Below are 22757 nucleotides of genomic sequence, written 5' to 3'. Positions count from 1 at the left end.
AGGAGGTGGTGAGGTAGGAGAACAGAGGGGAATGAGATGTGAAGGGGGTGGTGAGGTAGGAGAACAGAGGGGAATGAGATGTGAAGGGGGTGGTGAGGTAGGAGAACAGAGGGGAATGAGATGTGAGGTAGGAGAACAGAGGGGAATGAGATGTGAAGGGGGTGGTGAGGTAGGAGAACAGAGGGGAATGAGATGTAAAGGGGGTGGTGAGGTAGGAGAACAGAGGGGAATGAGATGTGAAGGGGGGGTGAGGTAGGAGAACAGAGGGGAATGAGATGTGAAAGAGGTGGTGAGGTAGGAGAACAGAGGGGAATGAGATGTGAAGGGGGTGGTGAGGTAGGAGAACAGAGGGGAATGAGATGTGAAGGGGGTGGTGAGGTAGGAGAACAGAGGGGAATGAGATGTGAAGGGGGGGTGAGGTAGGAGAACAGAGGGGAATGAGATGTGAAGGGGGTGGTGAGGTAGGAGAACAGAGGGGAATGAGATGTGAAGGAGGTGGTGAGGTAGGAGAACAGAGGGGAATGAGATGTGAAGGAGGTGGTGAGGTAGTAGAACAGAGGGGAATGAGATGTGAAGGGGGTGGTGAGGTAGGAGAACAGAGGGGAATGAGATGTGAAGGGGGTGGTGAGGTAGGAGAACAGAGGGGAATGAGATGTGAAGAGGGGTGAGGTAGGAGAACAGAGGGGAATGAGATGTGAAGGGGGTGGTGAGGTAGGAGGACTCACGGATGCGTTTTCCCCACTCCTCGTCCCCCTCCTCGTCATTCTCAGGGTCGATGTCCTCGGCCTGAGTGATCCAGTCCAGGTAGCCCTTCAGATCCTCCTCCAGCTGCTGCTTCTCTCTCAGCTTCTGGAAGTCTCCACGAGCCTTGGCCTTCTCTCTCTCCTTGGAAAACTCTCTGTGGACGGACACACACACACAAAGAAAAAACCTCAGAAACCTGTTCCCTCTATGTGTGCATTTCTGTGTGTGCACTCTCGTGCATGTGTATGTGTGCACTCTCGTGCATGTGTATGTGCATATGTTCAGTATATAGGACAATGATGATTCTAATGTCTTACCCGCTTAAAACTCCCAGAACTAGGTTGAGAACAAAGAAGGAGCCGAAGATGACTAGACTGACGAAGTAAACCCAGGGCAACTCAAAGCCCATGGCATCATTCATCTGAAACAACAAAAACAGTTCGCTTTAGAAGACAATCGAGAAGTTCCTGGGAAAACTAGATCAGTCACCTACAGTTGAAGTCGGAAGTTTACATACACTTAGGTTGGAGTCATTAAAACTAGTTTTTCAACCACTCCACAAATTTCTTGTTAACAAACTATAGTTTTGGCAAGTTGGTCAGGACATCTACTTTGTGCAAGTCATTTTTCCAACAATTGTTTACAGGCAGATTATTTCAGTTATAATTCACTGTATCAGAATTCCAGTGGGTCAGAAGTTTACAGACACTAAGTTGTGTTATTTCCTCTTTTCAGTGACTCTCTCTTTAAGACTAGTGTGGGTCAGGCTTTTACTTCACCCAAAACAGTAACACAGCTCATTTGTTGATGAAGACTATGAATCAGGTTGTGTTACAGTTGGCTGGAGCAAAATCCTGCGCCCACAGCGCAGAAAAGATTTCCCACCACTGCTATAAAGAATCTGTCTCTCAGGACACTACACACAGGAGGGTATAGATGTGTGAGCAGACCATAGATAGAGGGGAGGGGAGGTCAAATATCTGCCAATCATCTCTCCATTCCTCCTCTGTGTTCAGCTCCCACTCCATCCCTTTCATGTCTCCACTCGCAATGTCACCTTCACCCCATCCATGGCTTCATTAGCATCGCATCGCCATGGTAACTGGTACATGAACGAAAAGAAGAGAGGGCAGTACTGATAGAGCGGGAGGGAGAGTCAGTCAGAAGAGAAGAGAAAGCAAGAGAGGAAGAGGAAATAAGAGATGGAGCAGGTATAGTGTTCAGGGACAGGGGTATGGTTCAGGGGTAGGGTTCAGGGACAGGAATAGGGTTCAGGGACAGGTATATGGTTCAGGGTTCAGGGACAGGGGTAGGGTTCAGGGACAGGAATAGGGTTCAGAGACAGGGGTAGGGTTCAGGGGTAGGGTTCAGGGACAGGGTTATGGTTATGGTTTAGGGACAGGGGTATGGTTCAGGGACAGGAGTATGGTTCAGGGTTCAGGGACAGGAATAGGGTTCAGGGACACAGGTAGGGTTCAGGGACAGTGGTAGGGTTAGTGGATAGGGTTCAGGGACAGGGGTACGATTCAGGGACAGGGGTAGGTTTCAGGGACAGGAATAGGGTTCAGAGACTGGGGTAGGGTTCAGGGGTAGGGTTCAGGGACAGGGTTATGGTTATGGTTCAGGGACAGGGGTATGGTTCAGGGACAGGAGTATGGTTCAGGGTTCAGGGACAGGGGTATGGTTCAGGGGTAGGGTTCAGGGGCAGGGTTATGGTTATGGTTCAGGGACAGGGGTATGGTTCAGGGACAGGAGTATGGTTCAGGGTTCAGGGACAGGAATAGGGTTCAGGGACACAGGTAGGGTTCAGGGTTCAGGGACAGTGGTAGGGTTAGGGGATAGGGTTCAGGGACAGGGGTATGATTCAGGGACAGGGATTGGGTTCAGGGACAGCGGTAGGGTTAGGGGACAGGTTTAGGGGACAGAGAGAGAGAGAGAGAGAGTCAGAGAGAGAGAGAGAAAGTGAGAGAGAAAGTGTGAGAGAGAGAAAGTGAGATATCAAGAAAGTGAGAGAAAAAAGGATAGCTACGACAACCGAGAACAGGTAGGCTGCTACTTTATATTCTGAATGGAGCTGATGTTTGTTTAAGTGTGTAGGACGAGTGCAGCATCAATTAGCCTAGCTAGCTAGCATAACTAGCTTCTCCCAACTTAATACAGTCAAGACAGGTACTACGTGATCATATTGAATGATAAATAACCTAGATATGGCAGCTATTAGTATACTATAGCACAAGCCGGTTTGGTTGATTGCTCTGCCGTCTCTCCCTCCCTCCTCCCTGTGTCACTCGCTCACATTCACAGTAGCCTACACACAGCACAGCCCCTGCTGGAGCGTCACCTCTCTCTACCTCACACTTTATCAACTCTGGTTAATAAAGTACCTTAAACACTTTTCTGATGCTTCCCTCACTCGGATTTGACCCTGGTCTGGATCCGACTAGGTCTATACAAGTCTAGTTGTCCTCGGGTCCGTTCGGAACGTGTTTCTATATTTTAAAAATGTATTCATGCATATCGGCTCCGAATGGGAAAGCCCCAGGTTCATCTTGGTGCGGGTCCAAGAAGTTGGAGACCTCTAGTCTGACATTTTAGAGGTTCTATAGGTTGGATTTGATTGGAGCTCATCCAGTATTAGCGATGACGCTAAGCTAACCCTGTTGAAACCTCTGTGTTACTGTGAGTAGAGATGGCTAACTAGTTGCTAGCTGGGTGTGGTTCATAAAGCAGCAGCCTCACCCAGTAGAGAACATCAGTCCAGCCCTCCATGGTGATACACTGGAAAACAGTAAGCATGGCAAACAGGAAGTTGTCAAAGTTGGTGATGCCACCGTTGGGGCCATGCCATCCCTCTCTACACACAGTCCCATTCATCATGCACTGGCGCCCATGGCCTGACATTGCACACGGAACAGGCTCCTCCTCTGCCAGAATGCCTACAGGGATATAGAGAGAGAGAGGGGAAGGGAGAGATATGGGAGAATGAGGGAAGGAGAATAGTTAGAAGTTACTAAACATGGACAACAATAACGCACCGCATGGAATGCCTGACAACAGCTTAGTAAACAATGACACAAAACAACAGAGGACAACAAGAATATCAAATACAGTCAGAGGTGTGAAAAAACACGGACGCACAGAGAATGTGGCTTTTTATTCCCTTATAAAGCAAACCATTTTGTCTAGTTTAGCTTACATACTCTTGTTTACAGATACACATTTTATATGTATACATGTATAGTGTACAGTACAGTGTTTAACACATTATTCTTATGGCACACTAGCACATCAGAGGCATTTTTTTCTCTCTCTCTCTCACACACACACACACACGCACACACACACACACACACACACACACACACACACACACACACACACACACACACACACACACACACACACACACACACACACACACACACACACACACACACACACACACACACACACACACACACACACACACAACCATTCTCACTGTCCCTAACTCCCTGCTGATGTTGCATGCAAATTACATTCATAATCACACAAATTACATTCATAATCACATACATTAGATTCATAATCACATACATTAGATTCATAATCACATACACATTACATTCATAATCACACACACATTACATTCATAATCACACACACATTACATTCATAATCACACACACAATACATTCATAAATTCACCCCCTGCAGTTCCACTTCATCTGCTCAACTGACATGGCTTACATCTCCTTTCATCCATAATCACTTCTAATATCATGATGATGAGAAGGAGTCTGAGTCCCAGGTAAGTGCCTTTCTCAAGGGCAAACATCAGCATAGAGCCCTGGATTACAGCTAGCAGAGATCTGGGTCTACCCTGCCCTGAACTGCCCTGTATCGCTGCTTCTAAACTACCACAGGGATGTAAACAAGCAAGTAACAAAGACAAAGAGCAATACATACACACATGCTGTCCATCAACTCCCCACTATAAAACCAGATTATTTTTAGCTGAGAAATGAAACAATGTCATCTAGCTTTCATATACATGTTTCATATAGATCCCCCTGATTGGCTGGAAGTAATATTCATTGTATATTCATTCATATTCAGGGACTGAGTGCTAGAATAAGGGTCATGATTGTCAGCAGATTAAATATTGAATCAAAGCCGATTCCAACTAGTGAGTGACTGAAGTCTTAGGGTTTGTACAGACAGATGATTCATATCAGTCACAAAAGGTTTGAGCCAAGTGTTTTTCTACAGCATTGGTTATCAGTAATGCTGCGTTTAGAGTCACGAGGTAGACGGCAAACAGGATGCCATTGGTTTCAATGAGAGAACGACGTAGATGCAGCTGGGGGCTGGCGGTGAAGGCCTTCAGCCACCACGGTAGACAGGATGCCATTGGTTTCAATGAGAGAACGACGTAGATGCAGCTGGGGGCTGGCGGTGAAGGCCTTCAGCCACCACGGTAGACAGGATGCCATTGGTTTCAATGAGAGAACGACGTAGATGCAGCTGGGGGCTGGCGGTGAAGGCCTTCAGCCACCACGGTAGACGGGACTTGCCGCCAGAGTTAAAATATTGAAATCTTTGCCGTCTGCCATAGCATTGTTTTCTACCAGATGTTGATTTGCACTGATTGTTTACTGAAATCACTACACCATTGTGCAGGCTTGCTTTTTGCGTCACCATCTTCCTTGCTTTCTTGTCCCGCTATTCCGACTGGTAAGACTTTTTTTTTGCATCCATCATCTAAATGCAGCATAACTCTTGTCTGTCTCTTTATGTAGATCTGACATGCATCAACATATGGAAAGAGTTTAACTTGTGACAGACAGAGGAGGACTGAGATGGACAGATTACGGACGCAGGTCCTTACCGGTGCCCACCAGGTAGCAAGTGGCGTGCATCTTGCCGATGAAGAGTTCCAGGCCGATGATGGCATAGATGATGATGACGAAGAGGACTAGCAGAGCGATGTGGAGCAGAGGAACCATGGCTTTAATGATGGCGTTCAACACTACCTGTAAACCTGACAGAGACAGAGAGAGAGGGCTCAGATACACACACACACACACACACACACACAGTATAATGCTATGCGGACATAACGAACCTAATTCTAAACTATTTATTGATGTTCATGCCTATGGATTTCAGACTGTACACGGGTATCAATGAAAACGTCATATTGAACTAGAGACATATGAAGATTTTAATTCCAAAATGCTATATATTTATTTTCAGAAATGCAGGTAAATGAGCTTTTATTGCTGAAAGAAATGATGAAAGAGAGAGTGAAAAAACACACCACTGTAATTATGTAACGGGGTTATTCAATGACATGTATTTGTTTTAAGTCTTTCACTTGATGGTTTCATTTCAGAAAGACAAATAATCATGTTTTTCCCAAAATGCTATATATCCACCTCACTCACAGTGACCTAAGTAGTACTTACTTTACACAGTCAAATGTAACAAATAACCACATTTTAATAAAGCAATGTACAAAGGATACAATTGTGACATCAAAATATATTTTATTTTTGTAATTATAAATCAATACAATAATATGAGATCTGTATGTAAAACATTTGACATGTTAGTCATTTAGCAGAAGCTCTTATCCAGAGTGACTTTGAGTAACTGCATTCATCTTAAGATAGCTAACAATTATCACAATCAAATATTCCATTCTAGCTAAACAATGGATATATAGCATTTTGTCCGCCCAAAAAACATTTTACCCATAAGTAATATTTTACCCATAAGTAATATTTTACCCATAAGTAATATTTTACCCATAAGAAATACTTTCAAAAGATGAAAAAACACAAATGTGAAAAATTGGTGTTTTGCATTTTGGAAATAAACTCTTCATATGGTATAAACATGGTAACGTATCTCCATAGTGAAGACATGTTCTGGCACAATGGCGACTCACTGGGTACTCCTGAGACAAGACGGAGGGGGCGAAGCACACGGAATGCTCGGAGGGCCTTGACGTCAAAGCCTCCTGGTTTACCCCCCTGAGCCCCCGCATCACCCTCTTTGGTTATCACCTCCAGAACTACACTGAACAACCTGTGGGGGAGGAGAGAGGGGAAAGAGAGATAAAGAGAGACAGAGAGAGAGAGAGAGAGAGAGAGAGAGAGAGATAAAGAGAGACAGAGAGAGAGAGAGAGAGAGAGAGAGAGAGAGATAAAGATAAAGAGAGAGAGATAAAGAGAGAGAGAGAGAGATAAAGAGAGAGAGAGCGAGAGAGAGAGATAAAGAGAGAGAGATAAAGAGAGAGAGAGAGAGAGAGAGCGCGAGAGAGAGAGAGACAGAGAGAGCGAGAGAGAGCGAGAGAGAGATAAAGAGAGAGAGAGAAAAGAGAAAGAGAGAGATAAAGAGAGAGAGAGACAGAGAGAGAGAGAGAGAGAGAGAGAGAGAGAGAGAGAGATAAAGATAAAGAGAGATAAAGATAAAGAGAGACAGAGAGAGAGAGAGAGAGAGAGCGAGAGAGAGAGAGATAAAGAGAGACAGAGAGAGAGAGATAAAGATAAAGAGAGATAAAGATAAAGAGAGACAGAGAGAGAGAGAGAGAGAGAGAGCGCGAGAGAGAGAGATAAAGATAAAGAGAGAGAGAGACAGAGAGAGATACAGAGAGAGAGAGAGAGAGAGAGAGAGAGATAAGAGAGAGAGAGAGAGATAAAGATAAAGAGAGAGAGAGACAGAGAGAGAGAGAGAGAGAGAGAGAGATAAAGATAAAGAGAGATAAAGATAAAGAGAGACAGAGAGAGAGAGAGAGAGAGAGAGCACGAGAGAGAGAGAGATAAAGAGAGACAGAGAGAGAGAGAGAGAGAGAGAGAGATAAAGATAAAGAGAGATAAAGATAAAGAGAGACAGAGAGAGAGAGAGAGAGAGAGAGAGAGAGAGAGAGAGAGAGAGAGAGAGAGATAAAGATAAAGAGAGACAGAGAGAGAGAGAGAGAGAGAGAGAGAGAGAGATAAAGATAAAGAGAGATAAAGATAAAGAGAGACAGAGAGAGAGAGAGAGAGAGAGCGAGAGAGAGAGAGATAAAGAGAGACAGAGAGAGAGAGAGAGAGAGAGCGCGAGAGAGAGAGATAAAGATAAAGATAAAGAGAGATAAAGAGAGACAGAGAGAGAGAGAGAGAGAGCGCGAGAGAGAGAGAGATAAAGATAAAGAGAGAGAGATAAAGAGAGAGAGAGAGATAAAGAGAGAGAGAGAGCGAGAGAGAGAGATAAAGAGAGAGATAAAGAGAGAGAGAGAGAGAGAGCGCGAGAGAGAGAGAGACAGAGAGAGCGAGAGAGAGAGAGAGAGCGAGAGAGAGATAAAGAGAGAGAGAGAGAAAGAGAAAGAGAGAGAAAGAGAGAGAGAGAGCGAGAGAGCAAGATAAAGAGAGAGAGAGATAAAGAGAGAGTGAGAGATAAAGAGAGAGAGGGAGAGAGAGATAAAGAGAGAGAGAGAGAAAGAGAGAGAGAGAAAGAGAAAGAGAGAGATAAAGAGAGAGAGAGATAAAGAGAGAGAGAGAGATAAAGAGAGAGATAGAGAGATAGAGAGAGAGAGATAAAGAGAGAGAGAGAGATAAAGAGAGAGAGAGAGAGAGAGAGAAATATCACAAAGGTCAGACACACAGAGATATTGATGACATCATTGTAACATACAGCTCTGAGTCATAGGGCTTTCTGAGAATCAGGTGACAGAGCTTTGATTTATCTTAATGGTATTTTCTGGGCCATCTACTGTAGTGTGTATGGGTGTGTGTGTTTTATTGTCACATACACCAAACAGGTGCAGTGAAACGTGTTGTTTAATCCCCCTTTATCTCTCTATGTTTACATTCAGTGTTTCACACCTCGTCCTCAGTTTACACTGGAGCTCCACGGGGAAGCTGTGCAGGATATAAGCGTCACCCTGACCACCACACAAGGTCTCTCTCTCTGTGTGTGTGTGTGTTTCCCCTGGTTAACACAACCCAGAGTCTGTCTGCCGACACACCCCTCAATAAAATTATATATTTCTGTCAATAATGAGTGTAGGAAAATATAATTCAAATGATATCAACTACCATTACAGAAAGCCATTGAAACGAGAGAAAATAACGAGAAGAATACCCTTCAAGGAAGGCTCAGCTCTTCCCAGATATACAGTACCAGTCCAAAAATTGGACAACCTACTCATTCAAGGGTTTTTCTTTATTTTTACTATTTTCTACATTGTGGAATAATAGTGAAGACATGAAAACTATGAAAAAACACACATGGAATCATGTAGTGACCAAAAAAGTGTTAACCAAAATATATTTTATATTTGAGATTCTTTAAAGTAGCCACCTTTTGCCTTGATGACAGCTTTGTACACTCTTGGCATTCTCTCAACCAGCTTCATGAGGTAGTCACCTGGAATGCATTTCAATTAATAGCTGTGTCTTGTAAAAAGTAAATTTATGTCCTTCTTAATGCGTTTGAGTCAATTAGTTGTGTTGTGACAAGATAGGGGTGGTATACAGAAGATAGACCTATTTGGTAAAAGACCAAGTCCATATTATGGCAAAAACAGCTCAAATAAGCAAAGAGAAATGACAGTCCATCATTACTTTAAGAAATGAAGGTCAGTCAATGTAGAAAATGTAAAGAAATATGAAAGTTTCTTCAAGTGCAGTCGCAAAAACCATCAAGCACTATGATGAAACTGGCTCTGATGAGGACCGTCTCAGGAAAGTAAGACCCAGAGTTTCCTCTGCTGCAGAGGATAAGTTCAATAGAGCTACCAGCCTCAGAAAATGCTTCACAGAATACAAATAACAGACACATCTCAACATCAACTGTTCAGAGGAGACTGTGAATCAGTCCTTCATGGTCGAATGCTTCAAAGAAACCACTGCTAAAGGACACCAATAAGAAGAAGAGACTTGCTTGGGCCAAGAAACACGAGCAATGGACATTAGACCGGTGTAAATCTGACCTTTGGTCTGATCCAAATTTGAGATTTTTGGTTCCAACCGCAGTGTGTCTTTGTGAGACGCAGAGTAGGCGAACAAATGATCTCTGCATGTGTGGTTCCCACCATGATGCATGGAGGAGGAGGTGTGATGATGTGGGGGTGCTTTGATTTGTTAAAAAAAAATGGTTAGTACATGATTCCATGTGTGTTATTTCATAGTTTTGATGTCTTCACTTATATTCTACAGTGTAGAAAAGAGTAAAAATAAAGAAAAACCCTTGAATGAGTAGGTGTGCCCAAACGTTTGACTGGTACTGTATCATGGGATCCAGCATTATGTAGTAGGCTACACTAAGTATTTTTTTCCCATTTCCTTTTTTAAAATCAGAAGCGAGTGTGTGACTTCCTCCTGACCCGAACCCGAACCCACATCCTAAAACCATGTGACAGACAACAGGATCTCAGGTAATTCACAGAGGTACTACCGAGTGTGTGTGTGTGTGTGTGTGTGTGTGTGATTGCCAGAGCCTCTTTTTGTTACTGGATGTGGTGAAGAGACTTAAGCCGATGATCCTTCTTGATCAAATAGTGACTGATATACAGGGAGGGTGAATTGTTGCATGTGTGTTTTCCCTCTGAATATGTTGCTGTGTGTTTTTGTGTTCTACAGTGTTTTTCATTACATAACATCTTACAATATACTTGTATTTATGTTAACATTTTTTGCAACCTTTCAGAGCTCAGTGCTGGGCTTTATTTTGGGCCTTGGGCATCAGCAACACCTGACATAGTCATGTGTGTGTGTGTGTGTGTGTGTGTGTGTGTGTGTGTGTGTGTGTGTGTGTGTACGCCCCTGAGTGTGTGTGAGTACATGCATGTGTGTATGACTCTGCCTAGGAGGAACGTGGTACTTACCCTACTATGACAATGACAAAATCTAGCATGTTCCAGCCATTCCTTACGTAGGAGTTCTGATGCATGACTAAACCATACGCTATGATCTTCAGAAAGGTCTCTATCGTAAAGATGATCAGGAAGGCATATTCTACTGTTTCCTGTGGGGAGGGAGGAAAGAGAGGGTGAGAGAAAAAAGACAGAGGGGGCCATTAGACAGAGTGGGCCATTAGACATCACAGATGTGAATAATTAGACATCACAGATGTGAATAATAACAGTGTTTCCCTCAGATTTTTTCCCCCTCAGATTTTTCACTCAGATTTGCTTTCAGCAGCGGTGGCAGAATTAGCGAAAGTGGTGAGTGATTCGGGTATTCCTGGGGCATACACCTATACATCTACATTATCATTAAACAACATATATATATATATATTTGCAATGGTAGCCATAATTTACAATATAGGGGACACAGTGCATAAATAAAAACAACAAATACTATTTAAAAGAAAGAAGTCTGATTGGTTCATTGTGCAGTAAGCAGGAAGTAATGGTTGAGCCAACAGGTTTAAACTGTACTGGGGAAGAGAGAGAGAGAGAGAGAGAGAGAGAGAGAGAGAAGAACAGGTTTAAACTGTACTGGGGAAGAGAGAGAGAGAGAGAGAGAGAGAGAGAGAGAGAGAGAGAGAGAGAGAGAGAGAGAGAGAGAGAGAGAGAGAGAGAGAGCGAGAACAGGTTTAAACTGTACTGGGGAAGAGAGAGAGAGAGAGAGAGAGAGAGAGAGAGAGAGAGAGAGAGAGAGAACAGGTTTAAACTGTACTGGGGAAGAGAGAGAGAGAGAGAGAGAGAGAGAGAGAGAGAGAGAGAGAGAGAACAGGTTTAAACTGTACTGGGGAAGAGAGAGAGAGAGAACAGGTTTAAACTGTACTGGGGAAGAGAGAGAGAGAGAGAGAGAGAGAGAGAGAGAGAGAGAGAGAGAGAGAGAGAGAACAGGTTTAAACTGTACTGGGGAAGAGAGAGAGAGAGAGAGAGAGAGAGAGAGAGAGAGAGAGAGCGAGAACAGGTTTAAACTGTACTGGGGAAGAGAGAGAGAGAGAGAGAGAGAGAGAGAGAGAGAGAGAGAGAGAGCGAGAACAGGTTTAAACTGTACTGGGGAAGAGAGAGAGAGAGAGAGAGAGAGAGAGAGAGAGAGAGAGAGAGAGAGAGAGAGAGAGAGAACAGGTTTAAACTGTACTGGGGAAGAGAGAGAGAGAGAGAGAGAGAGAGAGAGAGAGAGAGAGAGAGAGAGAGAGAGAGAGAGAACAGGTTTAAACTGTACTGGGGAAGAGAGAGAGAGAGAACAGGTTTAAACTGTACTGGGGAAGAGAGAGAGAAAGAGAGAGAGAGAGAGAGAGAATAAAGAGCAAAAACATATACATGATCAAATACAGATCTTAGAATCAACTATTAAAGACTATTCTCCAATTATATTGAATGAATTACAGGACAAAATAAAAACCCTCCAACCCAAAAAGGCCTGTGGTGTTGATGGTATCCTCAATGAAATGATCAAATATACAGACAACAAATTCCAATTGGCTATACTAAAACTCTTTAACATCATCCTTAGCTCTGGCATCTTCCCCAATATTTGGAACCAAGGACTGATCACCCCAATCCACAAAAATGGAGACAAATTTGACCCCAATAACTACCGTGGAATATGTGTCAACAGTAACCTTGGGAAAATCCTCTGCATTATCATTAACAGCAGACTCGTACACTTCCTCAATGAAAACAATGTACTGAGCAAATGTCAAATTGGCTTTTTACCAAATTACAGTACAACAGAACATGTATTCACCCTGCACACCCTAATTGACAACCAAACAAACCAAAACAAAGGCAAAGTCTTCTCATGCTTTGTTGATTTCAAAAAAGCCTTCGACTCAATTTGGCATGAGGGTCTGCTATACAAACTGATGGAAAGTGGTGTTGGGGGTAAAACATACGACATCATAAAATCCATGTACACAAACAACAAGTGTGCGGTTAAAATTGGCAATCTTCACACAGGGTTGTGGGGTTAGACAGGGATGCAGCGTAAGCCCCACCCTCTTCAACATATATATCAATGAATTGGCACGGGCACTAGAAAAGTCTGCAGCACCCGGCCTCACCCTACTGGAATCCGAAGTTAAATGTCTGCTGTTTGCAGATGATCTGGTACTTCTGTCACCAACCAAGGAGGGCCTACAGCAGCACCTACATCTTATGCACAGATTCTGTCAGACCTGGGCCCTGACAGTAAATCTCAGTAAGACCAAAATAATGGTGTTCCAAAAAAGGTCCAGTCACCAGGACCACAAATACAAATTCCATTTAGACACTGTTGCCCTAGAGCACACAAAAAAACTATACATACCTTGGCCTAAACATCAGCGCCACAGGTAACTTCCACAAAGCTGTGAACGATCTGAGAGACAAGACAAGAAGGGCATTCTATGCCATCAAAAGGAACATAAATTTAAACATACCAATTAGGATTTGGCTAAAAATACTTGAATCAGTCATAGAGCCCATTGCACTTTATGGTTGTGAGGTCTGGGGTCCGCTCACCAACCAAGACTTCACAAAATGGGACAAACACCAAATTGAGACTCTGCACGCAGAATTCTGCAAAAATATCCTCCGTGTACAACGTAGAACACCAAATAATGCATGCAGAGCAGAATTAGGCCGATACCCACTAATTATCAAAATCCAGAAAAGAGCTGTTAAATTCTATAACCACCTAAAAGGAAGCGATTCCCAAACCTTCCACAACAAAGCCATCACCTACAGAGAGATGAACCTGGAGAAGAGTCCCCTAAGCAAGCTGGTCCTGGGGCTCTGTTCACAAACACAAACACACCCTACAGAGCCCCAGGACAGCAGCACAATTAGACCCAACCAAATCATGAGAAAACAAAAAGATAATTACTTGACACATTGGAAAGAATTAACAAAAAAAACTGAGCAAACTAGAATGCTATTTGGCCCTACACAGAGAGTACACAGCGGCAAAATACCTGACCACTGTGACTGACCCAAAATTAAGGAAAGCTTTGACTATGTACAGACTCAGCGAGCATAGCCTTGCTATTGAGAAAGGCCGCCGTAGGCAGACATGGCTCTCAAGAGAAGACAGGCTATGTGCTCACTGCCCACAAAATGAGGTGGAAACTGAGCTGCACTTCCTAACCTCCTGCCCAATGTATGACCATATTAGAGAGACATATTTCCCTCAGATTACACAGATCCACAAAGAATTCGAAAACAAATCCAATTTTGAAAAACTCCCATATCTACTGGGTGAAATTCCACAGTGTGCCATCAGAGCAGCAAGATTTGTGACCTGTTGTCACGAGAAAAGGGCAACCAGTGAAGAACACACACCATTGTAAATACAACCCATATCTATGCTTATTTATTTTTATCTTGTGTCCTTTACCATTTGTACATTGTTAAAACACTGTATATATATATATATATATATAATATGACATTTGTAATGTCTTTATTGTTTTGAAACTTCTGTATGTGTGATGTTTACTGTTAATTTTTATTGTTTATTTCACTTTATATATTATCTACCTTACTTGCTTTGGCAATGTTAACACATGTTTCCCATGCCAATAAAGCCCTTGAATTGAATTGAATTGAGAGAGAGAGAACAGGTTTAAACTGTACTGGGGAAGAGAGAGAGAGAGAACAGGTTTAAAATGTACTGGGGAAGAGAGAGAGAGAGAGAGAGAGAGAGAGAGAGAGAGAGAGAGAGAGAGAGAGAGAGAGAGAGAGAGAACAGGTTTAAACTGTACTGGGGAAGAGAGAGCGAGAGAACAGGTTTAAACTGTACTGGGAAAGAGAGAGAGAGAAATAACAGGTTTAAACTGTACTGGGAAAGAGAGAGAGAGCAAACAGGTTTAAACTGTACTGGAGAAGAGAGTGAGAGAGAGAGAGAAAGAACAGGTTTAAACTGTACTGAGGGAGAGAGAGAGAGAGAGAGAGAGAGAGAGAGAGAGAGAGAGAGAGAGAACAGGTTTAAACTGTACTGAGAGAGAGAGAGAGAGAGAGAGAACAGGTTTAAACTGCACTGGGGAAGAGAGAGAGAGAGAGAACAGGTTTAAACTGTGCTAGGGAAGAGAGAGAGAGAGAGAGAGAGAGAGAGAGAGAGAGAGAGAGAGAGAGAGAGAGAGAGAGAGAGAACAGGTTTAAACTGTACTGGGGAAGAGAGAGAGAGAAGAACAGGTTTAAACTGTGCTGGGGAAGAGAGAGAGAGAGAGAGAGAGAGAGAGAGAACAGGTTTAAACTGTACTGGGGAAGAGAGAGAGAGAAGAACAGGTTTAAACTGTGCAGGAGAAGAGAGTGAGAGAGAGAGAGAAAGAACAGGTTTAAACTGTACTGGGGAAGAGAGTGAGAGAGAGAGAGAAAGAACAGGTTTAAACTGTACTGGGGAAGAGAGAGAGAGAGAGAGAGAGAGAGAGAGAGAGAGAGAGAGAGAGAGAGAACAGGTTTAAACTGTACTGGGGAAGAGAGAGAGAGAGAGAGAGAGTGAGAGAGAGAGAGAGAGAACAGGTTTAAACTGTACTGGGGAAGAGAGAGAGAGAGAGAGAGAGAGACTTGTGAGGTCTGGGGTCCGCTCACCAACCAAGACTTCACAAAATGGGACAAACACCAAATTGAGACTCTGCACGCAGAATTCTGCAAAAATATCCTCAGTGTACAACGTAGAACACCAAATAATGCATGCAGAGCAGAATTAGGCCGATACCCACTAATTATCAAAATCCAGAAAAGAGCAGTTAAATTCTATAACCACCTAAAAGGAAGCGATTCCCAAACCTTCCACAACAAAGCCATCACCTACAGAGAGATGAACCTGGAGAAGAGTCCCCTAAGCAAGCTGGTCCTGGGGCTCTGTTCACAAACACACCCTACAGAGCCCCATGACAGCAGCACAATTAGACCCAACCAAATCATGAGAAAACAAAAAGATAATTACTTGACACATTGGAAAGAATTAACAAAAAAACAGAGCAAACTAGAATGCTATTTGGCCCTACACAGAGAGTACACAGCGGCAGAATACCTGACCACTGTGACTGACCCAAAATTAAGGAAAGCTTTGACTATGTACAGACTCAGCGAGCATAGCCTTGCTATTGAGAAAGGCCGCCGTAGGCAGACATGGCTCTCAAGGGAAGACAGGCTATGTGCTCACTGCCCACAAAATGAGGTGGAAACTGAGCTGCACTTCCTAACCTCCTGCCCAATGTATGACCATATTAGAGAGACATATTTCCCTCAGATTACACAGATCCACAAAGAATTCGAAAACAAATCCAATTTTGAAAAACTCCCATATCTACTGGGTGAAATTCCACAGTGTGCCATCAGAGCAGCAAGATTTGTGACCTGTTGCCACGAGAAAAGGGCAACCAGTGAAGAACACGCACCATTGTAAATACAACACATATCTATGCTTATTTATTTTATCTTGTGTCCTTTACCATTTGCACATTGTAAAAACACTGTATATATATATAATATGACATTTGTAATGTCTTTATTGTTTTGAAACTTCTGTATGTGTGATGTCTACTGTTAATTTTTATTGTTTATTTCACTTTATATATTATATACCTTACTTGCTTTGGCAATGTTAACATATGTTTCCCATGCCAATAAAGCCCCTTGAATTGAATTGAATTGAATTGAGAGAGAGAGAGAGAGAGAGAGAGAGAGAGAGAGAGAGAGAACAGGTTTAAACTGTACTGGGGGAGAGAGAGAGAGAGAGAGAGAGAGAGAGAGAGAGAGAGAGAGAGAGAACAGGTTTAAACTGTACTGGGGAAGAGAGAGAGAGAGAGAGAGAGAGAGAGAGAGAGAGAGAGAGAACAGGTTTAAACTGTACTGGGGAAGGGAAGAGAGAGAGAGAGAGAGAGAGAGAGAGAGAGAGAGAGAGAGAGAACAGGTTTAAACTGTACTGGGGAAGAGAGAGAGAGAGAGAGAGAGAGAGAGAGAGAGAACAGGTTTAAACTGTACTGGGGAAGAGAGAGAGAGAGAGAGAGTGAGAGAGAGAGAGAACAGGTTTAAACTGTACTGGGGAAGAGAGAGAGAGAGAGAGAGAGAGAGAGAGAGAGAGAGAACAGGTTTAAACTGTACTGGGGAAGAGAGAGAGAGAGAGAGAGAGAGAGAGAGAGAGAGAGAGAGAGAGAGAGAACAGGTTTAAACTGTACTGGGGAAGAGAGAGAGAGAGAGAGAGAGAGAGAGAGAGAGAGAGAGAGAGAGACAGGTTTAAACTGTACTGGGGAAGAGAGAGAGAAAGAGAGAGAGTGAGAGAGAGAGAGAGAGAGAGAGAGAGAGAGAGAGAGAGAGAGAGAGAGAGAGAGAGAGAGAGAGAGAGAGAGATAACAGGTTTAAACTGTACTGGGGAAGAGAGAGAGAGAGAGAGAGAGAGAGAGAGAGAGAGAGAGAGAGAGAACAGGTTTAAACTGTACTAGGGAAGAGAGAGAGAGAGAGAGAGAGAGAACAGGTTTAAACTGTACTGGGGAAGAGAGAGAGAGAGAGAGAGAGAGAGAGAGAGAGAGAGAGAGAGAGAGAGAGAGAGAGAAGAACAGGTTTAAACTGTACTAGGGAAGAGAGAGAGAGAGAGAGAGAGAGAGAACAGGTTTAAACTGTACTGGGGAAGAGAGAGAGAGAGAGAGAGAGAGAGAGAGAGACAGGTTTAAACTGTACTGGGGATCAGAGAGAGAGAGAGAGAGAGAGAGAGAGAGAGAGAGAGAGAGAACAGGTTTAAACTGTACTGGGGAAGAGGAAGAGAGAGAGAGAGAGAGAGAGAGAGAGAGAGAGAGAGAGAACAGGTTTAAACTGTACTGGGGAAGAGAGAGAGAAAGAGAGAACAGGTTTAAACTGTACTGGGGAAGAGAGAGAGAGAGAGAGAGAGAGAGAGAGAGAACAGGTTTAAACTGTACTAGGGAAGAGAGAGAGAGAGAGAGAGAGAGAGAGAGAGAGAGAACAGGTTTAAACTGTACTGGGGAAGAGAGAGAGAGAGAGAGAGAGAGAGAGAGAGAGAGAGAGAGAGAGAGAGAGAGAGAGAACAGGTTTAAACTGTACTAGGGAAGAGAGAGAGAGAGAGAGAGAGAGAGAGAGAGAGAGAGAGAGAGAGAGAGAGAGAGAGAATGTAGGGCAGAATTGGGCCGTTTTCCAGTAATAATGAAAATACAGAAAAGATCATTAAAATTTTGGCTACATCTGAATTCAAGTCCAAATTCAAGTCTGCAATTTAAATCACTTCAAACCCAAGAGCTGAGCCCAGAAACGAGCCCTCTTAGTCAGCTGGTGTTGGACCTCACCAACCAAGCTGACACCAGCACTGCTTCAAAAGAAAGAATTCCAATAAGCAAAATCATGAACCAATCAAAGGAATCATATTTACAACATTGGAAAAATGAAACAAAATCCCAAAGCCGACTAAATTGCTATCTGACCCTAAACAGAGAATATGAATTGGCTGATTATCTCTACTCTGTCAGAGATACGAAGCAGAGACAGATCCTTACCAAGTACAGGCTGAGTGACCACCGATTGGCAATAGAAACCGGCAGACATAAAAAGACATGGCTACCCAAAGAGGAGCGTGTATGTGGGCACTGCATAACAGGGGAGGTAGAGACAGAGATGCACTTTCTCCTTTACTGTGATAAATATTCCTCACAAAGAGATTCATTATTCACAGAAATTACTAAACATATTCCAAATTTTTACAAATTGAACCCAGAGGAAAAACTAAGAATACTCATGGGCGAAGGAGCAATGGCTCCTCTTGCAGCCAAATATGTATTTTCCTGCCATAGCCTGAGGGACACTGAATAATAACATCTGCATAGTAAGCAGTAACTTAATTGTTATTGCTATTATTGTTATTACTGTAATTATTATTATTTTTGTATTTAATTTTGTATTATTATTTACTACACTTTTATATTTTATATTTGCTATCATTTAGAATTTTGTTACAATGTATATTGTATACATTGTTGCTTTGGCAATATTGACACAATGTTTTTCATGCCAATAAAGCAGCTTGAATTTGAATTTGAATTTGAGAGAGAGAGAGAGAGAGAGAGAACAGGTTTAAACTGTACTGGGGAAGAGAGAGAGAAAGAGAGAGAGAGAGAGAGAGAGAGAGAGAGAGAGAGAGAGAGAGAGAGAGAGAGAGAGAGAGAGAGAGAGAAGAACAGGTTTAAACTGTACTGGGGAAGAGAGAGAGAGAGAGAGAGAGAGAGAGAGAGAGAGAGAGAGAGAGAACAGGTTTAAACTGTACTAGGGAAGAGAGAGAGAGAGAGAGAGAGAACAGGTTTAAACTGTACTGGGGAAGAGAGAGAGAGAGAGAGAGAGAGAGAGAGAGAGAGAGAGAGAGAGAGAACAGGTTTAAACTGTACTAGGGAAGAGAGAGAGAGAGAACAGGTTTAAACTGTACTGGGGAAGAGAGAGAGAGAGAGAGAGAGAGAGAGAGAGAGAGAGAGAGAGAGAACAGGTTTAAACTGTACTGGGGAAGAGAGAGAGAGAGAGAGAGAGAGAGAGAGAGAGAGAGAGAGAGAGAGAGAGAACAGGTTTAAACTGTACTGGGGAAGAGAGAGAGAGAGAGAGAGAGAGAGAGAGAGAGAGAGAGAGAGAGAGAGAACAGGTTTAAACTGTACTGGGGAAGAGAGAGAGAGAGAGAGAGAGAGAGAGAGAGAGAGAGAGAGAACAGGTTTAAACTGTACTGGGGAAGAGAGAGAGAGAGAGAGAGAGAGAGAGAGAGAGAGAGAGAGAGAACAGGTTTAAACTGTACTGGGGAAGAGAGAGAGAGAGAGAGAGAGAGAGAGAACAGGTTTAAACTGTACTAGGGAAGAGAGAGAGAGAGAGAGAGAGAGAGAGAGAGAGAGAGAGAGAGAGAGAACAGGTTTAAACTGTACTGGGGAAGAGAGAGAGAGAGAGAGAGAGAGAACAGGTTTAAACTGTACTAGGGAAGAGAGAGAGCGAGAGAGAGAGAGAGAGAGAGAGAGTGAGAGAGAGAGAGAACAGGTTTAAACTGTACTAGGGAAGAGAGAGAGCGAGAGAGAGAGAGAGAGAGAGAGAGAGAGAGAGAGAACAGGTTTAAACTGTACTGGGGAAGAGAGAGAGAGAGAGAGAGAGAGAGAGAGAGAGAAGAACAGGTTTAAACTGTACTAGGGAAGAGAGAGAGAGAGAGAGAGAGAGAGAGAGAGAGAGAGAACAGGTTTAAACTGTACTGGGGAAGAGAGAGAGAGAGAGAGAGAGAGAGAGAACAGGTTTAAACTGTACTAGGGAAGAGAGAGAGCGAGAGAGAGAGAGAGAGAGAGAGAGAGAGAGAGAGAACAGGTTTAAACTGTACTAGGGAAGAGAGAGAGCGAGAGAGAGAGAGAGAGAGAGAGAGAGAGAGAGAGAGAGAGAGAGAGAACAGGTTTAAACTGTACTGGGGAAGAGAGAGAGAGAGAGAGAGAGAGAGAGAGAGAGAACAGGTTTAAACTGTACTAGGGAGAGAGAGAGAGAGAGAGAGAGAGAGAGAGAGAGAGAGAGAGAGAGAGAGAGAGAGAACAGGTTTAAACTGTACTGGGGAAGAGAGAGAGAGAGAGAGAGAGAGAGAGAGAGAGAGAACAGGTTTAAACTGTACTAGGGAAGAGAGAGAGCGAGAGAGAGAGAGAGAGAGAGAGAGAGAGAGAGAGAGAGAGAGAGAGAGAGAGAACAGGTTTAAACTGTACTAGGGAAGAGAGAGAGCGAGAGAGAGAGAGAGAGAGAGAGAGAGAGAGAGAGAGAGAGAGAGAAACAGGTTGTTAATCCAGATAGACAGATAAAAGGTCTGTGAAAACAACATTAATGTCATTTATACGATGATCGATGATGATGGTGCAGAGCCACACAGACAGATGATTGTCAGATGACAGGACATGAGGTCTGGATTGGTGCTGCGGTAACAATATACTCAACAAAGCAGAATGTCTTGCACAAGACACCGGACAGAATTGACTGTCACACAACGTGGTGCACAAAATCTCAGATTCTGTGACTTTTCAACACTATCGTCATAGCAACGCATTTCTCCACCACCAAACTCAGTGAAATCATCTCAGAACACAAAGTCAACATCAGGAAAATGCAATCTCCCATTTGTTGCATAATTCAAATGTTACCGGGGTAACAGCATGTGTTTTACACTTACACAGTAATACTGGTCAGAGAGCATATCCCTTTATTCAAACCGTAAACTCTTATAATTCAACAGCAGATTTTAAAGAGACATAAAGCCAGCCAGGCAGCCTCTGCTTCTCTGCCTCAATGTTGATTCAGTACAGAACAGGACGTAATGCTACTGATATTCACAGAGCAATAAAAGACAGGCAGCCAGACAGCAGACATTTTCACACAGGGATTAGCTAATGCAGAGTAATATAGAGACAGAGCAAATTAACCTGTGAGGCTGATAGGATGACAACAATGTGGGTAAATAATCTATTCATACGATGAATGGCTAAATGGCTGTTCCTAGGCCGTCATTGAAAATAAGAATTAGTTCTTAACTGACTTGCCTAGTTAAATAAATCAAATGAATAAATAATTGGATGGATGGCTAGAGGAAGCTGCTTCATAACAAAACAAGCATGCTTCACAGAGGAAAGAGGAATGACAAAGGACATGGAGAAGATGGACAACCAGCTACATAAGTGATATCCTCGTTCCCAAGAGAGAGCCGGCTGATGGGTGAGATTACAGAAGTCTGGAAGAGACTAAACCTCAGCCACCACACATCCAGGACATAGGTTTTCAACAGACACACACAGTCGTCTCCAGTAGTCTTTGAAGTGGGCAGCTGATGCATCTCCACGTGAAGACCTTGTGGGGTCAGAGATTGAGTCAGCGCTAGCTGCTTCACACTCATAGGAGCTCTGTCATTGTGCAGTCATTTGGAGTGTAAACATCTCTCACCACACAACCATTGATCCAAAATATAGGTTTATTGTCAAATGTAATGAGAACATTGGTTTAATCACTTCTCAATTTAGTTGTTTAACTACCAGTTCATCAAATAGCAAACAATGCAAGATGCGTGTTACAAATCACCCGTAGAAGTGCTGAAGGTAATATGCCACAGTCCTGTAGATTACAGTTTTCACATTGGGCAATACACTTACATTACATAAACAAAATATACAGAAAATCTATCCAATGTGAAATCAAAAGTGTGATCAATCATTCATGCAAAAAACAATTTCATTTTTCAGATATAATTGCAACATAGGTGTACTGTCTGTAATCAAATGTAAGAAATGTAATTAAACAAATTCAATTAATAACTTTTAGCACACATTAATTTGCATCAAGCCTGTCTTGAGCATTTATTTGGCCATAAATTCTCACCCACATCAAAGTGATTGTCCTCATTGTTCATGCAGCGCAGGAAAAACCTTTTGGCATGGAGAATCCAAGCTTGACATTGGTCTGCATTGATGTTGTCAAATGCCTCCTCCATGGCAAGAAGGAGGGTGGTACGCTCTCGGGGATGGTGATCGAAATAAATCCTCAATAGGGTTGAGGAAAGGAGTGTATGGGGGCAGGTATCGGGTCACGAATCGAGAATGGGCCCAAAACCATGTCTGAACCACCTCTGCATGGTGGAACCTGGCATTGTCCCACACAATGACATAGGTGACCCCTTCACCTTGACAAGCCTGCTCAATTTCATTGAGAAACACAATAAGGTGTGCAGTGTTGTAGGATCCAAGTAATGGCTTACGTCCCACCACACCATCTTTAAAGAGAGCTGCAGACATGAAAATGCCCATGTTCACCTCGTTGACCTCTCTGAAGGGCCCCTTGCCCACCTCTCTGAAGGGCCCCTTGCCCACCTCTCTGAAGGGCCCCTTGCCCACCTCTCTGAAGGGCCCCTTGCCCACCTCTCTGAAGGGCCCCTTGCCCACCTCTCTGAAGGGCCCCTTGCCCACCTCTCTGAAGGGCCCCTTGCCCACCTCTCTGAAGGGCCCCTTGCCCACCTCTCTGAAGGGCCCCTTGCCCACCTCTCTGAAGGGCCCCTTGCCCACCTCTCTGAAGGGCCCCTTGCCCACCTCTCTGAAGGGCCCCTTGCCCACCTCTCTGAAGGGCC

The 22757-nt window shown here is 43.4% G+C and overlaps 1 protein-coding gene across 1 annotated transcript in view; it reads right to left on the bottom strand.

Annotated features, from left to right (window-relative positions):
* LOC135528053 (voltage-dependent L-type calcium channel subunit alpha-1D-like) overlaps positions 1-22757 on the bottom strand; it is a 125663-nt gene that overhangs the window by 57724 nt on the left and 45182 nt on the right. Inside the window, exons 4-9 of the mRNA XM_064956823.1 lie at positions 10601-10740; positions 6680-6819; positions 5615-5767; positions 3484-3680; positions 1062-1165; positions 726-898 (exon numbers count right to left, since the gene is read on the bottom strand). Coding sequence (XP_064812895.1) covers positions 726-898; positions 1062-1165; positions 3484-3680; positions 5615-5767; positions 6680-6819; positions 10601-10740 — 907 coding nt within the window. The remainder of the gene's footprint in view (positions 1-725; positions 899-1061; positions 1166-3483; positions 3681-5614; positions 5768-6679; positions 6820-10600; positions 10741-22757) is intronic.

Source organism: Oncorhynchus masou, chromosome 33 (genome assembly GCF_036934945.1).
Source record: "Oncorhynchus masou masou isolate Uvic2021 chromosome 33, UVic_Omas_1.1, whole genome shotgun sequence".
Taxonomy (NCBI): domain Eukaryota; kingdom Metazoa; phylum Chordata; class Actinopteri; order Salmoniformes; family Salmonidae; genus Oncorhynchus; species Oncorhynchus masou.
Note: the sequence above shows the minus strand (reverse complement) of the source record. Positions and strands in the feature narration are given on the sequence as shown.